Source organism: Schistocerca cancellata, unplaced genomic scaffold (genome assembly GCF_023864275.1).
Source record: "Schistocerca cancellata isolate TAMUIC-IGC-003103 unplaced genomic scaffold, iqSchCanc2.1 HiC_scaffold_782, whole genome shotgun sequence".
NCBI classification, from domain to species: domain Eukaryota; kingdom Metazoa; phylum Arthropoda; class Insecta; order Orthoptera; family Acrididae; genus Schistocerca; species Schistocerca cancellata.
The window spans coordinates 4896793-4916322 of record NW_026046793.1 but is presented as its reverse complement, the minus strand read 5'-3'; the positions used below and the strand labels follow the sequence as shown (position 1 = coordinate 4916322).

Genomic DNA, 19530 nt, shown 5'->3' with positions numbered 1-19530 from the left:
GTAGGATGGTGACGGAAAATGCGAAGAGCACGTCGCCGCTCACGTATTGCATCACGGCATGCCTCGTTCCACCAAGGAACTGGGGGGGGCGCCGGGGCAATTCGGAGGTGCGTGGTATTGAACGTTCCGCAGCTGTAAGGATAACGTCGGTAATATGTGTGACCTCATCGTCGACGCTGGGAAAGCGACGGTCATCGAATGTTGCGAGAGACGAAAAAAGTGTCCAATCGGCTTGGGCAAACTTCCAGCGTCGCGGGCGCATATATGGCAGTTGAGGCTGCAGTCTGAGGACACATGGAAAGTGGTCACTCGAGTGTGTATCATCAAGGGCGAACCATTCAAAGCGCCGAGCTAGCGGAACAGTACCGACCGCAAGGTCCAAATGAGATAAGGTTGTCGTGGAGGCAGACAAAAATGTGGGGACCCCAGTGTTGAGGCAAACTAGATCCGCTTGGTGGAAGACGTCTAGCAATATGGAGCCACGTGGACAAGGATGTGGAGATCCCCAAAGCGGGTGGTGGGCATTGAAGTCCCCAACCAGCAAATAGGGGGGTGGAAGCTGACCAAGAAGATGAAGGAGATCAGCTCATGCCATTGGTGTGGACGATGGAATGTATACAGTACAAAGAGAGAGCGTGTATCCGGAAAGCGAAAGACGGACGGCGACAGCTTGGAAGGAAGTGTTTAAGGTGATTAGGTGATAATGGAGAGTATCATGGAGAAGAATCACGAGTCCTCCATGGGCTGGAGAGCCTTCAACAGAGGGGAGATCATATCGGACGGACTGAAAATGAGGGAGAACAAAGCAGTCATGGGGACGCAGCTTCGTTTCCTGAAGACAGAAGATGACCGGTGAGTAGGATCTTAAGAGGATCGACAATTCATCCCTATTGGCTCGAATGCTGCGGATATTCCAGTGGATAATGGACATGGGGTGAACAGAAAATGGAGGACTGTGACCAAAGTTGCTGTCAAGTCAAAGACTGCTCGGAGCTAGCTACCGACAGCATGGAATGGCAGTCAGCCGAAGGCAGAAGATCCTGATCCATAGGTTGGTCAGGAGCAGCTCCTGCCACCAGCGATCGGCCGGTTGACCGGCCACCAGCAGTGCGCCTCGGCGACACAGAAGACGGCCGAGGGCGATTTCCGCCAGGTGGTGCTGTAGATGGGACACGCCTTGGCGGAGAAGGAGAGGAACTGGGTTTCTTTGTAGCCTTCTTGGAAGAATGATGTTTAGATGGAGGAACCGATGGTTGGGAAGTTGCGGTACGTAAAAACTCTTCACGAGTATGCTCTTTTTTCGAAGACTTGGCGTCCGACTTTTGGGCTCGAGATTTAGCAGAACCCGACGAAGGGTGAGCCATAGAGTGGGCAGGCGGAAGTGGTGAGGTTGAACGAGCGATCTTTGCGCTGGCCGATCTGACGACCGTGGCACTAAAGGTGACGTCGCAAGTCTGCGTGGCCGCCTCCTTTGTTGGCCGAGGAGAAGCAAGGACAGTGCTATATTTTCCTGTCTGAGGCACGGTGGGCTTGCGACTGGCGAATAATTTTCGAGCAGCAAAGGTCGACACCTTTTCCTTCACTCTTATTTCCTGGATGAGCTTTTTGTCCTTAAAAACGGGGCAATCTCGAGAGGAAGCAGCGTGGTCACCCATACAGTTGATGCAGCGAGGGGATGGAGGTGGACAAGCACCCTCATGGGCATCCTTGCCACACGCAACACATTTGGCTGGATTGGAACAGGTCTGGCTGGTGTGATTGAACCGCTGACATCGATAGCAACGTGTAGGGTTCGGGACGTAAGGGCGAACGGAAATTATCTCATAGCCAGCTTTGATTTTCGATGGGAGTTGAACTGTGTCAAATGTCAAGAAGACAGTGCGGGTTGGAATGATGTTCGTGTCAACCCGTTTCATTACTCTATGAACTGCCATTACGCCCTGGTCAGACAGATAGTGCTGAATTTCTTCGTCAGACAATCCATCGAGGGAGCGTGTATAAACGAATCCACGCGAGGAATTTAAGGTTCGGTGCGGTTCCACCCGGACAGGAAAGGTGTGGAGCAGAGAAGTACGCAGCAATTTTTGTGCCTGGAGGGCACTGTGTGTTTCTAACAACAGGGTGCCATTCCGTAATCTGGAACAAGACTTTACAGGACCTGCTATTGCGTCGACACCTTTCTGAATAATGAAAGGGTTGACTGTGGAGAAGTCGTGACCTTCATCAGACCGAGAAACAAGGAACTGTGGTAACGATGGAAGAATCGTCTGTGGCTGAGACTCAGTATACTTACGTTTGTGAGCAGACTTAGTGGAAGGTGAGGAAACCATTGCAGAAGAATCCCCCATGATTACCGGCGTCTCCGATGGCGCGCTCCTCCCTTGTGGGGGCCCTCTCTGAGGGCACTCACGCCTTAGGTGATTGTTCACACCTCAGGTCACACCTCCCGACAAACGGACGGAGGGACCAATCGGCATTTTCGGAAGGTATCAGCTCGGGTAATCACCCCTCCCTGGGCCTGGCCGTTACCAGGGGGTACGTACGTGTCCTACCTGTCTACCCGGGGCGGGGAATTACGCGTTACCCCGTCACCGGCTACGCACGAAGGGCGTGGGTCGGCCTTCAGACACGCACAGGGAGGAAGAAAGAGAAAGGGAAAGGAAAGAAGAGAGGTCTCAAACGCCGCAGCGGAGAAAAGGGAAAGAGAAGAGGTAAGGAAAAAGGGAAGGACAAAGGAAGGAAGAAGACATAAAAGCAAGAAAGGCAAAGAATGCAGTACATTTACGAGCATCCGTCTCCGGACGTAGGCGGAAACCATACTCCCAGATGGGGAGAAAGGGAAGGAAAGAGCCAGAGGTGAGGGGAGGAGGGGCGAAGATAGGGATGGGGAAGGATGCGGAATGGGAAGGTATGCAGCCCGGAAAGGAAGGAAGGCCACATTAGCTCGGGGTCCCGTGCTCGCTACGCACGTATCCACAAAAGAGTTGTGGACCCCCTGGGGGGAATTTTTATGCAGTGTTTCATGTTTTTCATTGTCCTGAAAACTAATGTCTTGGTACGGTCCTATTAAACAACCAGCTCCATATTACTAACAGAAGACTTACAGTTACAATCAGAATAAGACACCGCTGCATCACCATTTTGTTACCAACTTCTGAATATTACTCTTTCATAGAGTGCTAAATATTTAGGCAGTGTTTGAACAATTTTATGAGCCAGTACAAATGTAAGCTTCAACTATACAGGGTGGTCCATTGATCATGACTGGGCCAAATATCTCTCGAAATAAGCATCAAACAAAAGAACTACAACGAACGAAACTTGTCTAGCTTGAAGGGGGAAACCAGATGGCGCTATGGTTGGCCCGCTAGACGGCACTACCATAGGTAAAATAGATATCAACTGCATTTTTTAAAATAGGAACCCCCACTTTTTATTACATATTTGTGTAGTACGTAAAGAAATATGAATGTTTTAGTTGGACCACTTTGTGATAGATGGTGCTGTAATAGTCACAAACATATGGCTCAATTTTAGACGAACAGTTGGTAACCGGTAGGTTTTTTATATTAAAATACAGAACGTAGGTACATTTGAACATTTTATTTCAGTTGCTCGAATGTGATAGATGTACCTTTGTGAACTTATTTCTGAGAATGCATGCTGTTACAGCATGATTACCTGTAAATGCCACATTAATGCAATAAATGCTCAAAATCATGTCAGTCAACCTCAATGCATTTGGCAATACCTGTAACAACATTCCTCTCAACAGCAAGTAGTTCGCCTTCCGTAATGTTCGCACATGCATTGACAATGCGCTGACGCATGTTGTCAGGCGTTGTCGGTGGATCACGATAGCAAATATCCTAGAACTTTGGTTAAAGAAAGGCAAATCAGTGTTTATAGCATTTGTAGATTTACATAAATTCGTTTGACAAATTTTACTGGAATACACTATTTGAAATACTGAAAGTTGTATAATTAAAAAAGGGAGCAAAAGACTATTTACAACTTCTATAAAAACCAGAATGCAGCTGTGAGTCTGAGGACACGAAAGGGAAGCAGTGATCAAGAATGGAGTGAATCAGGTTTGTAGCCTATCCCCAATGCTATTCAATAGGTAGACTGAACAAGCAGTGGAGGACAACAGAAAAATTTGGCAAAGGAATCAAAATGCAGGGAGAACAATTCAAAAATTTGACATTTGCAAGCAACACTAATTTTGTCACACATTAAAGGTCTCTGAAGAATGGTTGATCACAATGAATGTGTCTAAAAGGAGTTGTAAAATGAAGACAAAAAGTGAAAACAAAAAGTGAAACAATGATACATTCCTGGAGCAAAGAACTATCTAGATGTTGACATGAAATCACATCTGCTACAGTGCTGCGGATCTGAGAGCAACTGTATAACTCCTATCATCTCATCGAATTGATCACGGTAGAGAAGATAGTTCAAGTATAATACACTGAAAAGTAAACATCTTTGAAATGAGTATATTTATTATGCATGTATGTTTTATTACCAATGTACTACTAGTTCCTTTATGGTTGATCACAACAAATTGTGAAATGTTAGTTACATGTTCTTTACTGATGACCTTCAGTCAGTCAGTCAGTCAGTCTCTCTCTCTCTCTCTCTCTCTCTCTCTCTCTCTCTCTCTCTGTCTCTCGCCCCCCTCTCTTCATCATCATGCAACATGTGGGAATGCATAACACTGGAAATTCCTGGATGGAATAATGCATATATGTGGATGTGAAACCTTCCAAAAAGATTTTCAGAATGTCATGTGGCTCTGCTTCTAAGAAAGATATTGGATGATTGCAAAGATGCCTATAATCTTCTGACAGAGTAGCAGCACATCATTTACACTGCAGTAAAGGAAAAACTTTCTAGCAACCATCAAAGTAGTATTTAAGCAGTCTGTCCTTTTAATGGGGCCCATGTCTATATACTTTTAGCAATTCCTTTGCCTGAATTCTCAGACATTTGTCTCCAACTTTAGCACTTTCTGTAGCACACTCTCAAAAACAGTTTATGACACCATTTGAATGATCACTACTGGGACTGAATTTCAGCAGTATGGTGGTATAAATATTGAAACACTACGAGTAATAGTAATATTAACAATAATTAAAATCAACTATTGCATATTACAAGGCATTAACTAACCAACATTGGAAAAGACGTACGTTTTTCTTTGATCTCTCTTTTAAGAGATTCTATCCTCTCCTTTTGTGCTAATTCCTTTGCTTTCTTTTCCTGGACTTCCATTTTTAATGCTCTGTATTCTCTTAGCAATGCTAACCTTTCTTCTTCCTTTGACTGCAAGAAATAAAATGCAGCATTATTAATAATTAGTTGTTATTTTTGTGGGTTTGGCTTCAATGTAATGACAACTGGACTGATAGACCAGTGTCAGTCATCAGATAGCTGTTTATGGAAGACAGACATACTATATAAATATTTTCAATAAATTTAGTAAACTGTGTCAGTGCTGAGAAATATGGAAAACAATCAACATGCAAAAAAGCTCAAGGTGATGACTCATCATACAATTTCTGAGATTTCCAGGTTGAAATTCCAAATTTTCCAGAAGTAATTTTTTGTTGTATGTGAGAGCAAGTTTTATTTATCTAACTTCCATGGCTGCTAATTAAACACTTTTAGTTGCCACTTGATTTAATGGTGGTTATTACACGTTGAGCTAGCATTGTAAACAAGTTTGCTAAGAAATATGAATACAGGGTGTACATCACGTCCGGGAACACTTTCAATTATTTATTGCACAAGAACCAAACACTGTACAGATATCATACATATGTCATTTTGAAGAGAAACTGAAAGTCTCTCTCCCTCTCCCCCCCTCCCCCCCCACATATACAGCCATAGCGTAGTTTGGCAATTTGCCAATAGTCAGTGCTAGCCAAAACACGGCCGTGTTACAGAAGGGGACAGCTGCTTCATGAAATGGCTTCCCCAATCGGCAAATCACACTGTGAGACTTTTTTTTCTATGGGGACAAATTAATGATCTGGTGTACGTACTGCTTCTACCACTCAACGTAGAAGAGCTCCGGGATAATACAAGAAGTGACTGCCACACTGGTACGGGCATGGCAAGAATTCTATTACCATATTGACATCTGCCGAGTCACTCACGGTTTGCATACTCAATGCTTGCAAAAAAACACACCTTTCAGAGTTTCTCTTCAAAATGCAATATGCATGACATCTGTACAATATTTAGTTCGTGTGCAATAAATAATTTAAAGTGTTCCTGGACTTTATGTACACCCAGTATAATGTTCAATATGAATAGCATGTTCAATATTAATACTCTGTAACAACAGGAATACGTAATTTACTATATATTTTATTTATACTGAGGAAAGTTATTAGAACACAGTATGAAGGAAAGGTAAAGTAGCTCACAACAAATTTACTAATGAATTTTTATTGTTCTACAGTACAAAAAATACTCGCCTCAGTATTCAAAAATAGTGTCAGCCAAAACCAAAAGAATGTCACATCAGCTTTAAACTGATTTGGAAGTAGTATTTGAAACAAAATGGTTGAGAATGTCACAATGAAAGACTATTGATTCAAAAGGCTCTAAGCACTACGTGACTTACCTTCTGAGGCCATCAGTCACCTAGAACTTAGAACTAATTGAACCTAACTAACCTAAGGACATCCTACACATCCATGCCCGAGACAGGATTCGAACCTGTCACTGTAGCGGTTGCCCGACTCCAGACTGTAGCGCCTAGAACCGCACGGCCACTCCGGCCGGCGAAAGACTATTCCAAGAAATATTTGAATGAAGGTAATTCAGACATAATATGGCACCACATTTGCTTACAAATTTTACTGAAGATAAATGAAATTAAAAAGTACTATGTTACTCTCAATAACCTCCTTCACTGGTCAGTGCACTTCTTAGCCTATGTGTTCATACATCGGAAGCAATTCCCTTAAGTCATCAGTGAATTACCCCAACTAATACCACTTTCTGTAGCTCGAGCACAAGTAATTTGGCGAGTTTAGAATAGGTGCATTTCACCACTTCACTGACCCATGCACACTGGTGTGCAGTGCTACAGAGGGGGAGCAGAGAAGTGGGCAGAGGCAGATGGAGGACAGCAATTAGGGAAGATAGAGGCCTGGAGGTTATGGGAGAGTGTTCCAACTAGTGCAGCTATGATTAAAACAATTACAGAATAACCATTTGACATAATAATTTACTAATATATAAGAAACTATCAGCCTTGATTGCGGTAATGAAACCAATCTTTACCTAGGTTTCAGCCCAAATAATTGACCTGTCTTCAGAATATATACCTGAATCTATAATTTGTCTAAGAGGGCATGTCTTATTTCTAGACCATGCCCTCTTAGACAAATTATAGATTCAGGTGCATCTTCTGAAGAAGCCTCAATTATTTGGGCTGAAACCTAGGTAAAGGTTTGTTTCATTACCACAATCGAGGCTGATAGTGTCTTATATATTAGATTATCACAATTGCTGACTGTGCTGCTATGTTGAAAGTACATAATAATTTACATTTGATGCCGTTACATAGTTACTAGTTTTTTTAGACCACTTATGTTAGTAAACCACAATGTGTGCTCCCTCGGTAGCTTGGAGAATGTTGAGGTGGTATTCACATTCCCACCAGGTGTTTCGTAACATGTAGTCTGTCACGGTATCCACAGCAACTTGTATCCTAGCCTTCAGTTCATCAATGTCAGCAACTGGTGTGACGAAGACTGTCCTCGATATAGCCCCAGAAAAAAAGGTGAAGGGGCGTAATATCTGGAGAGCAGGGTGGCCAGGGTGTTGGACCGTTCTTTGCAAGCCACCGATCCGGAAATGTTTCATCCAGGAAATCACGCACCATCAAAGCCCAATGGGGGGGTGCTCCATCTTGCTGGAAAAGTATCCACGGTCTATATTCTTCTAACTGTGTGGCAATGAACTGTTGCCAAACATGGAAGTAAATGTTAGCGGTAATGGATTTTTCCGTGATGAAAAACAGACCAAAAACCTTGTTATGCATGAGGCCACACCAAACATTCATTTTTTCACTGTTTCACAGTAACTGTACAGTAGCATGTAGAGACTCTGAACCCCTTGTATGGACATTATGCCTCTTTACCATTCCACTGACACGAAAGGTGGATACATCAGTAAAGAATATGCGATTTAAGTAATCATTAGCACCATCAATCCTGTTTAGAATCTCAGCTGCAAATTCAGCATGTGTCAGCAAATCATTCGGTTGCAAGGCCTGCAAAATTTGCACTTTGTAAGCACACAACCTAAGCCTTTCATGAAGAATCTTCACCACACTTGCTTGCGATATTTGAAGTTCACAAGAAGCTCGACGAGTCGATTTAGACGGACTCTGTCAAAATGATTGTCTAACACTATCAACAGTTGCATCACTTACACAAGGCCTGCCACTTCGAGGACGATCTTCAACACTGCCCGTTTCGTTAAACTTTGCATACCTCGCTTTACCGATTTAAAGTCAGGAGGGCTGCGTCCATAAGAAGCCCGAAATTTACGCCGAACACCGACTGGTGATTTCGTTTTGTGAAAAGAAAGCACACACTGCTCTTTCACCTGCTCTGATGCCATTTCTCCAGCAATTAACGTGACCTAACAGACCGCATTGGTGTTGTGGAGCACTAGCACCATCTACTGGTCGCAACAACTAGTAACACTAGCCTATGTAACAGCATCAAATGTAACTTATTATGACAAATGGTTATTCTGTTATAATTTTTTATGATCAGGGCAAGACTTTGCGCTCACCCTGTATTTCTTCTGTAACCCAACATTTCTTTACAGTCACTTTCGTTGCCTTTATGTCTGTCTGTTCAACTTAAGTGACTGCCCTTTTTTCGAAAGTTCATTCCTCTTCAACTGAACTGCCTACTGTGAATTTTTTGTCACAGCATCTACAGCCTTAGATAACCTCAAACACATCTCGCCCATCCTCAGTGCTTCAGTATCCAACTCCTTCCACTTTGATTCTTCCAGAAGATTATCTTACACTTCTCTCTACTCTTCATTACTCAATCGTGATCCGAGTATCTGCATCTGGGTATGCCTTAAAACCCAATATCCGATTTTGGAATCTCTTCTTACGATCCAAGTGCATCTCCTCCTCTAATAAATCATTAACAGTATATTCGCTATTACCAGCTGAAATTTGTTGCAGACAGAGCAATTGAAATAATAGTCTGCTCACTCAGAACATGGCATACAGACTGTTATGAAAAATACCCAATCACTGAGACATGTAACATTTCACTGCCACACCGAACACTGAAGTGGAACCGAGGCTTGCAGCAGAAAGTGACTGATTACAATCTGGCAACAACCCAAGATTCTTGGATTTCCCAAATCTTAACCACACCATTATGGCTCACCTATATTACCATCGAGGGAGTACATGCAGGTTATGTAATTAACATAAGAACAATGAACAACTGGAACCAACTGAATGAAGCATTGCAGTTGTACAGACACCGAGTTCATCTTCGGGAATAGTTTGCTCTGTCCTGTCGCCCAGATTTTGGCTTTTTGTCATTTTCCTAAATCACTTCAGGCAAATACCACATATGTGCGTTCAGCAAGACCACAGCTAACCAACTGTCCTAGCCTCATAAAACATTCTGTGTGCATGTGTACTGGAGCTACTTGTATTCATAGTGTTATGGTGAGACATCTTATTTCTGGGTTAAATAAGCACATACATAAAACAGAATGACACAGATCTGGTCTGATGCTATCTGCTCAAGTAGTCTATGAATGATAAAGTACAGATGAAAATCACAGCTGTATCAGTAATGGTAACGCTAATGCAAAAAGAATGGATAGGAAGATCTGTTACGACTAGACCTCTAACAATATATAACAGCAAATAATCACCACAGAGACTTTTTTAAAATAGTGCAAACTTACATTTTTTTCATCAGATTCAGACTTCTTTTTCATTTCACTCATAGCCACACGTCTCCGTATCATCTTCACCTCCTCTTCTGGACGGATGCGCATCATCATCTCTTCTATGATTGGTCGTATTTGTGGATTACACACACTGGATAGTACAACATGCTATTACGATTGGTTTGCCGTGTTAAAAATAAAAGTTAATAGTCAAAGAAATAATATAAATACAAAAGTTACAAGACAACAGAAAATATCAGGGTATTTACAAATATTTAGCAAATTACACAGCACAGTAGTGTCACCTAGTGAAATGCACAGTTACCACTGTTTTAAAGTTTTTCATTTGTTACTGTTAGAAAAAACAGCTCAGAAACAGACGAACAACTAGAATGACAACAGCACAACCAGTGTTCGGCTGTAGTGAACTGTTTAAATACAAACAAATATGAACCTAGACTATACTAGATGCCAGTCTTACAACAACCTTTACTTAGCATTCGCATTCATTGCTTTCATCAACTCGACCAAGTTATCACCTTTCACCCTAAACTAGACTTCAGGCTACTGCTACAGAACTGTGTCATCACAACCAATCAACCCCACTTCAGCACGACACCAGTTGTACCATACTCATTCTAGCAGCTCACCAGAAACTGGCTAAGGTTTTTCAGCTTGCATTTAAGGAAACTTGCGAAAAATGGAAATTGTGTGTGAGAGATTTGTTATACGACTTTACAATTTTTGTAATGGCCAAAATCAACAACCGTGCCTCAAATCCTATTGTTCAACTTTTGATAATCACCTTCACAGATGGCTGTTTACAATTCATCACAAACATGATTCTGTGAGAAGTAAATTATGTTAAGATGAGATCCGGAAGGACTGGCACATGACTTATTGTGATACATCCCAAGGCACGATGAGACTGCAACGTATTTGATTTTGCATTAACATCTAGCTATGAAAAAGTCCCAACAAATGCCACAAAACTGAAGTGTCAATTACTGTAAGGAAATGCTTAAAAAATTCTATCAACGGGAAGCAAGATGTCGATACAAAATCCTAACAGGAGACAAAACTGTCATATTCCAGAAACTAAGTAACGATCACTTGTTTGTGTGTCCGAGTCAAAGTGAGACCGAAAGAGGTTTACGATAATTACTGAAGTAGAAAAAATAAATTAGAAACTAGAATGCAGATTACCATGGCTGGCTGATCATGAGAATAGAAAGGAGAAGCAAACCACTCTGTATTACATTAAAACCACCACCCTAAAAGCCGTACAGTGGAGGACACAGAGGGACAAAGGACATACCCTAAAACTCATATCAAATGATAAAACACACCCTCACAAATAGAACATAGAACTAGAGCTACTGTTGGAGCATTGTCGCCTAACACCGAAGGTAGGGTGCTGGGAAATTTAAAAGTCCGCCACAGAGCAGCAAAAAGTGGGCAGTCCAGCAAGAGGTGGACAACTGTAATTTGGAAGCCACACCGATATTGAGGTGGGTCCTCATGACGGAGGAGGTAACTAGGTGCGAGCCATGTACGGCCGATACTGAGTCGACAAACAACTGATTCTATGCAAGAGGCTCGCAGGGAAGACTTCCACATATTCGCAGTCTCCTTAATGACACACAGTTTGTTGTGCATACTGTTATGTCACTCCGTCTCCCAAAGCTGAAAAACCTTGCGACATAAGACAGAACGCAGGGCAGTTTCATTAGAGATATCCATCTCCAGGGGAGGTTTCCGCATAGCCTGTCAACAAGTTCGTTACCTGGGATTTCAACGTGTCCTGGGGTCCACACAAACACCACTGAACAAGTGGACCGTTCCCAGGCAGACGTGGCCTCCTGCATGTTTGCTACTAAAGGATGGCGAGGATAGCACTGGCCGGTAGCTCGGAAGCTGCTCAGGGAGTCAGAACAGAGAGGAAACTGCTTACCAGAACAGGAACGAATGTACTAAAGTGGATGAGATATGGCCACCAGCTCTGCAGTAAATACACTGCAGCTGGCAGGCAAGGAATGCTGTTCAATATGGTCTCTGAACATAGGCGAAGCTAACATTACCATCAGCCATCGAGTAAACAACTTCAGAGTCCCAGTACACGTCAAGAATTGAGAGGAAGCGACAGCGGAGAGCGTCGGTGTTTAAATGGTCCTTAGGGCCGTGCAAAAGGTCCAGACAACGTTTCGGCTGAGGTATACACTGTGGAGGTGTACGTGAATGGACCTCAAGCAGAGATGGTAAAGAAAAGGACTCCAGTTCAGAGAGAAGGGATCACACGCGAACCGAAATCGTGAGCCGTAATGTTGGCCGCCGATGCGGGAGGTAAACTGCTGCATGCGGGAAAAGAAGACAGTAATTCAGATGCTCAGAGGAGCTACGAATGTGTGCAACAAAACTGTCAAGCAGTTGTGCACATCAGATCAGCGGAGGGCACTGAGATGCTGCCAGCACTTCTGCTTACGCTGACTAAGTCAATTGAGCTTCTGGATGTCCTAAGAATCACTATATCCCCACTACAGTGAGTGGATCATCAACAAGATAAAGTTCAGGTTCCGGACGAATGGTACGACGCTGACAGAAGTGCACGACACACGACTTTGCAGCAGAAAACTGGAAGCTGTGGGCTAGAGCCCATGACTGTGCCTTGTGAATGGCACCCTGCATGTGCTGCTCAGCAACACCAGTACTGGAGGAGCAGTACAAAACGCAGAAGCCATCTGCATACAGAGAAGGGGAGACCGACAGCCCTACAGCTGCTGCTAAGCTGTTGATTGGCACTACAAAATTGAGATACACACAATACGGAGCCCCGAGGAATGCCATTCTCCTGAATATGAGGGAGGGGGGGGGGGGGGGGGGGGGGGGATTATGGGAGGCACCAACCTGGACACAGAGTACGTAGCTAGAGGAAGTTTTGGATAAGTGGAGACCCCACTTATACAATGTGGCAAGGATATGATGTCACCAGGTCGTGTCAAATGCTTTACGTATGTCAAAAAAGACAGCAACCAGATGTTGGTGTCTGAAAAAGGCTGTTTGGATGGCAGACTTGAGGGACACAAGATTATCAGTGGTAGAGCGACCCTGGCAGAAACCGCCCTGACATGGAGCTAGTAGGCCATGTGACTCCATCTCCCAACCCAACAACCAACACACAATATGTTCCAGCAGCTTATAAAGAACGTCGGTAGGGCCGATGGGCCGATTACTATCCGCATCAAGGGGTTTTTTACTGGGTTTGAGCAGTGGAACGACAGTGTTCTCCCGCCTTGCGATGAAAATAGGCCATCACACCAGATCTAGTTGAAGATGATGAGGAAATGGCACTTGTAGTCAGAAGAGAGATCATCTGAATGTGGATCCAATCCGGCCCACGAGCTGTGCCGGGTCAATGTGCAAGTGCGCTGAGGAGCTCCCACTCCATAAATGGAGTGTTAAAGGGTTCACTGTGGCGTGTAGTGAATGAGAGGACTTTACTTTCCACTCACCGTTTCAGGGTGCAAAAGGCTGGGGTGTAGTTCTCCAACACAGAGGTTCAAACATAGTGCTCGGCATTCGCGTTTGCGTCGGTACAGAGCACGCCATTGACGGTAACACCAGGGACACCTGTTGGGGTCTGGTACCCAAAAAGACACCTGATCTTTGTCCAGACATGGGAAGGTGACATGGCACCCAATGGTCGACACCTACCTCTACCAACACTCCTGTTTCCGTCGTTTTACAAGCTGGAATACACGGGTACGGAGCCGCTTAAAGGCTATCAGATACTGTAAAGAGTGCCGCTCATGTCACTGTAGAGCTTGCCAACTAACTGCCTCAGTAATTTCCGGCGACCACCAAGGGACTGTTTCTCGGCGGGGGGGGGGGGGGGGGGCACCCTAAAGAGCGAGGGATCACCTGTTCAACCGTCACATCGATGTTACCATGTCAGGGAGAGTAACTTAAAGTTTCCCAATCCACCTTGTTTAAAGCCCATCTGGGCAGGCATCTGTGGGCCTGACGCAGGGGCAGTGACAGGAAGATGGGGAAGTGGTCACTACCACACAGGTCGTCACGTGATCTCCAGTGGATAGATGGGAAACGTCCTGGGCTGCGAATTGATAAATCAATTCGCAAGTAACTAACCACACTCAAATATGTGGCGGGCCCAGTATTTCGGAGGCAGAGATCGAATTGCGTCAGTAAAGTTTCAACAGCTCTGCCTCGGCCAGTAACCACGGTGCCACCCCACAAGGGGTTATGGGCGTTAAAATCTCCCAAAAGTAGGAAAGGTTTAGGGAGTTGATAAATCAGTGCATCTAATACATTCAGGGGTACTGCACCATCTGGAGGGAGATATACGTTGCAGACAGTTATTGCCAGTGTCATCCATATTCTGACAGCCACAGCTTCAAGAGGGGTTTGAAGGCACACATTTTCACTACAGACCGAGTTTACGACATAAATGTGAACTCCACCCGACACTATTATAATAGCTACGGTTCATGTAATATCCCTTATAGTTGCAGAGGGCAGGGGTCTGCATTGCCGGGAACCAGGTTTCCTGGAGGGCAATGCAGAAAGCAGGTGTAAAGCTTAACAGTTGCCATAGCTCAGCCAGGCGGTGCAAAAAACTGCCGCAATTCCACTGGAGGATGACATCAGCGTGCGACTGGGAAGGCTTGGAATGTTCAATGAGGCAGTTTATGCCTCAGGGTCACCTGCTGCCACCGACTTTTTGCCTGAGCAGTCTATATCCATTGTGTGTGAGGGTCCAGCAGAGCTTTTAGGAAGCAGTGGTGTGGGCACCACAAGTTCCTTGTTCTTGGGGGTCTTCTTTTCTGATTTCTCGCACTGTTCCTTGGGTTTCCCTGGCTGGGAGGACTTCACTGATTTAGTCTCTGGGACTGAGGATGAGTGTGAAGCCCTACAACCAGCTGCTTTTGGGCTCTTCAGCCACTGGCAGGTGTCACCTTTCCCACTAGCAGAAACCTGGAAGAAAGTGACCAAAGGGACCCCTTCCTGGTGAGAGGAGCCGAAGAGGCCTTACGCTTCTCTGGCTCAGAAGTGGAGACTGAAATCCCTGATGGTTGGGGAGGGAGGGCGGGGGGGTTGTTGCAGCCGAAGTAGGTGGTGCGGGAGCACGGGCACCTCCCGGCCGCAGCAAAGGCCACCTGGCATGATGGCCATTGCCGGGAGTCCTGATGCCCCAGGGTGAGTGGCATCTACTCCTTGGCACACGTGGGGAGTTAACAGTGGAGGCATCAACCGACAGGGTACATGGCAGCCCCACCACAACGGACATGCTACAGTGCTGGATATGAGGTGCAAAGAATTCCATGGTCATCATCGGTGCAGAAAACTACACTGCATAGTGGGTGGAGGAAAACAATCACAAAGGTGTCCTCACCCAAGAGATGGAGGATGAGTGGGACTGCAATGCCAGAAGAAGGAAGTTGGCTATATATCTCGATGCACGATGGACACTAAGCACCATGTAAGGTGCCCTTACCCAACTGGCTTGCTCGTCAGGAAAATTTTGAAAAATGGAGGTCAAACCCTATAGAGGACCATCACAAAGGCCAAAAAGCATGAGACTCCTTTTAGCTGCCTCTTATGACAGGCAGTAATACCTTTGACCTATTCTAGCCCCCGGACCTGCAAGGGGGCACACACTATTCATAATAAATTATTCTTATGTTATACCATTTTCTGCTGTTGTTGGTATTACCATATACTCATCTGACCAAAAATCTTTGTCTTTTTCATTTCCCTTCACTCACCACTACTACTATAATTAGATTGAGCCTCTGCATTTCCCTTTTCAGTATTTTCTAGCTTCCATGCCACATTTGAACTTCTGAAATTCAATGGCCAAACTCTTAGAATGTTATCCTTTCATTGATTATTGAATCTTTTTCTCACGGTCACCTTCCCCTACGGCAATCCCCTCCCAGAGATCTGAACAGGGGACTAGTCCAGAATCTTTTGCCAATGGAGAGGTCATCATGACACTCTCACTTACAGGCCACATGTCCTGAGGATACAAGTTATGTGCCTCTAATGCAGTGGTTTCCTTTGCCTTCTGCATCCTCATGCTGTTTATCATTGCTGATTTTTCTGCCTTTAAGGGCAGTTACCCACCCCAGTTGCTCTGAACCTCTGTCCACTCCTCATCCTTTTGAGAAGGCCGACCATTGAAAGAATGAGGGTGGCTTGTTATACCGGAAGTCTTTGGCTGACAATCACGATTATTAATCAAATTTAAGTGGTGGCATGTTTCGAACCTGGGACCATGGACAGTTTGATTAGTACTCACAGGTACTACCCCTAGACCACAAGTGCACCACATATGTCCCATCATTAAGCAGACATGCCATCTTGCTATTGCAATGACAAATGATTACATGTATTGTCATGTTAAAGCTTCAACATAGAGATTCTCATGCAACAATCTGGAAGTGACAATACAGGAAATAAATTTCCTGTACAAGTCCATGATCATTGTGAATATTCCACAAATAAAAACATCAGCATCACTTAATATATTTATTTACAATGCTATTTCAGCTAATTCCATCATAAAAACTAACTCAAATTAAAAGAACAGAATTGCATGTCCATTACAAAAAATGGTAGAAAGTAACTGAAGGTTTCGTGACAGACTGCTGGCGACAAACAGACTACTGCTGGCACACAAACAGACTACTGCTGGCACACAAACAGACTACTGCTGGCACACAAACAGACTACTGCTGGCACACAAACAGACTACTGCTGGGTTTGGTGTAGTTATTTCCGGTGCAGTTCTCTCGTTACTATCTGCAACAGTCATTCACTGCTGCAAGGGAATCCAGGGTCTGTTCACCTTTAAGCTTTCTTCTTTCTTGTTGAAGCTAGTGTCATGTTGCGTATTTCTATGGCGTCTCTGAACAAGGTGGTGTGATAGCTCATCTCTACACAAGTAACTTCTGTGTCAGCAAATTTTACTATGTGGCTGGTCTCATGCTCTGCCAGACAAATTTCTGCACCTGCCCCAACCTGCAATGCCGCTTATTTTACGTGGTCCTGGTGTTCATTGATCATCCTGTCATTCCAATACAAACTTTTCCACATAGTACGCATTGTGTGTGACTGAGCACAGTAAAATTCATCAAAATGGAAGTTACTGCTGTAGACAAAAGCTATCACACCTGCTTCATCAGAGCAGCTACAGAAATACACAAACACGGCACTAACAAGAATGAGAAACACCTCAAGGTGAATGGATCCTGAATTCCCATGCTGCAGAACGACTGCTGCACATAGCAAGCTAAGAACCACACCGGAATTGACTATGGAAAGAGGCCCTTGGACATCAGCACACAAGGTACATAAAATCTACGGCTGCGAGCTCAACTCCACCACACTCCGCCACCAGCAATGGAGGATGAAGCTTTGACAATGCCAGCCACTTTTACTGGTAAAACATCAGAAAAATTATGAATCCTACATCAGCTGAAGAACCAAAAACAAAAGCCAGACAGACAGCATGTCATAAAATATCATGCTACAAGGATGATATATTAGATGTTACAAATTTTTACACTACTGGCCATTAAAATTGTTACACCAAGACGAAATGCAGATGATAAACAGGTATTCATTGGACAGATATATTATACTACAACTGACATGTGATTACATTTTCAAGCAGTTTGGGTGCATAGATTCTGAGAAATCAGTACCCAGAACAACCACCTCAGGCCACAATAACAGCCTTGATACACCTGGGCACTGAGTCAAACAGAGCTTGAAAGGGGTGTACTGGTACAGCTGCCCATGCAGCTTCAACATGATACCATAGTTCATCACGAGCAGTGACTGGCGTATTGTGAAGAGCCAGTTGCTCGGCCACCATTGACCACACATTTTCAGTTGGCGAGAGATCTGGAGAATGTGCTGGCCAGGGCAGCAGTTGAACATTTTCTGTATCCAGAAAGGTCCGTACAGGACCTGCAACATGTGGTCATGCATTACCCTGCTGAAATGTAAGGTTTCACAGGGATCGAATGAAGGGTAGAGCCACAGGTCTTAACACATCTGAAATGTAACTTCCACTGTTCAAAGTGCCGTCAATGCGCACAAGAGGTGACCGAGACGTGTAACCAATGGCACCCCATACAATCACGCCGGGTGATATGCCAGTATGGCAATGACAAATGTGCGTTCACCACGATGTCGTCACACACGGATGCGACCATCATGATGCTGTAAACAGAATCTGGATTCATCCGAAAAAATAACATTTTGCCATTCGTGCACAAAGGTTCGTCGTCAAGTACACCAACGCAGGCGCTCCTGTCTGTGATGCAGCGTCAAGGGTAACCGCAGCCACGGTCTCCGAGCTGATAGTCCGTGCTGCTGCACACGTCGTCGAACTGCTCGTGCAGATGGTTGTTGTCTTGAAAACGTCTTCATCTGTTAACTGAGGGATCGAGATGTGGCTGTACGATCCGTTACAGCCATGCGGATAAAATGCGTGTCATCTCGGCTGCTAGTGATATGAGGCCGATGGGATCCAGCACGGCGTTCCTTATTACCCTCCTGAACTCACCGATTCCATATTCTGTCAACAGTCATTGGATGTCGACAAACGCGAGCAGCAATGTCGCGCTACGATGAACTGCAATCGCGATAGCCTACAATACGACCTTTATCAAAGTCGGAAATGTGATGGTACGCATTTCCCCTCTTTACACGCGGCATCACAACAACGTTTCACCAGGCAACGCCGGTCAACTGTTGTGTATGAGAAATCTGTTGGAAACTTTCCTCATGTCAGCACGTTGTAGGTGTCACCACTGGTGACAACCTTGTGTGAATGCTCTGAGAAGCTAATCATTTGCGTATCACAGCATCTTCTTCCTCCCCCCAATGAACCATGGACCTTGCCGTTGGTGGGGAGTCTTGCGTGCCTCAGCGATACAGATGGCCGTACCGTAGGTACAACCACAACGGAGGGGTATCTGTTGAGAGGCCAGACAAACGTGTGGTTCCTGAAGAGACAGCAGCCTTTTCAGTAGTTGCAGGGGCAACAGTCTGGATGATTGACTGATCTGGCGTTGTAACACTAACCAAAACAGCCTTGCTGTGCTGGTACTGCGAACAGTTGAAAGCAAGGGGAAACTACAGCCATAATATTTTCCGAGGGCATGCAGCTTTACTGTATGGTTAAATGATGAAGACGTCTTTTTGGGTAAAATATTCCGCAGGTAAAATAGTCCCCCATTCGGATCTCCGGGTGGGGACTACTCAAGAGGATGTCGTTATCAGGAGAAAGAAAACTGGCGTTCTATGGATCGGAGTGTGGAATGTCAGATCCCTTAATTGGGCAGGTAGGTTAGAAAATTTAAAAAGGGAAATGGATAGGTTAAAGTTAGATAGTGGGAATTAGTGAAGTTCGGTGTCAGGAGGAACAAGACTTTTGGTCAGGCGAATACAGGGTTATGAATACAAAATCAAATAGGGGCAATGCAGGAGTAGGATCAATAATGAATAAAAAAATAGGAATGTGGGTAAGCT

General features: G+C 44.6%; 1 protein-coding gene across 1 annotated transcript in view; it reads right to left on the bottom strand.

Moving 5' to 3' along the window:
* LOC126143130 (disks large homolog 5-like) overlaps window positions 1-19530 on the bottom strand; it is a 337648-nt gene that overhangs the window by 55247 nt on the left and 262871 nt on the right. The window contains exons 2-3 of the mRNA XM_049915340.1: window positions 9982-10117; window positions 5196-5328 (exon numbers count right to left, since the gene is read on the bottom strand). Of these exons, the coding sequence (XP_049771297.1) occupies window positions 5196-5328; window positions 9982-10080 (232 nt within the window). The 5' untranslated portion in view covers window positions 10081-10117. The remainder of the gene's footprint in view (window positions 1-5195; window positions 5329-9981; window positions 10118-19530) is intronic.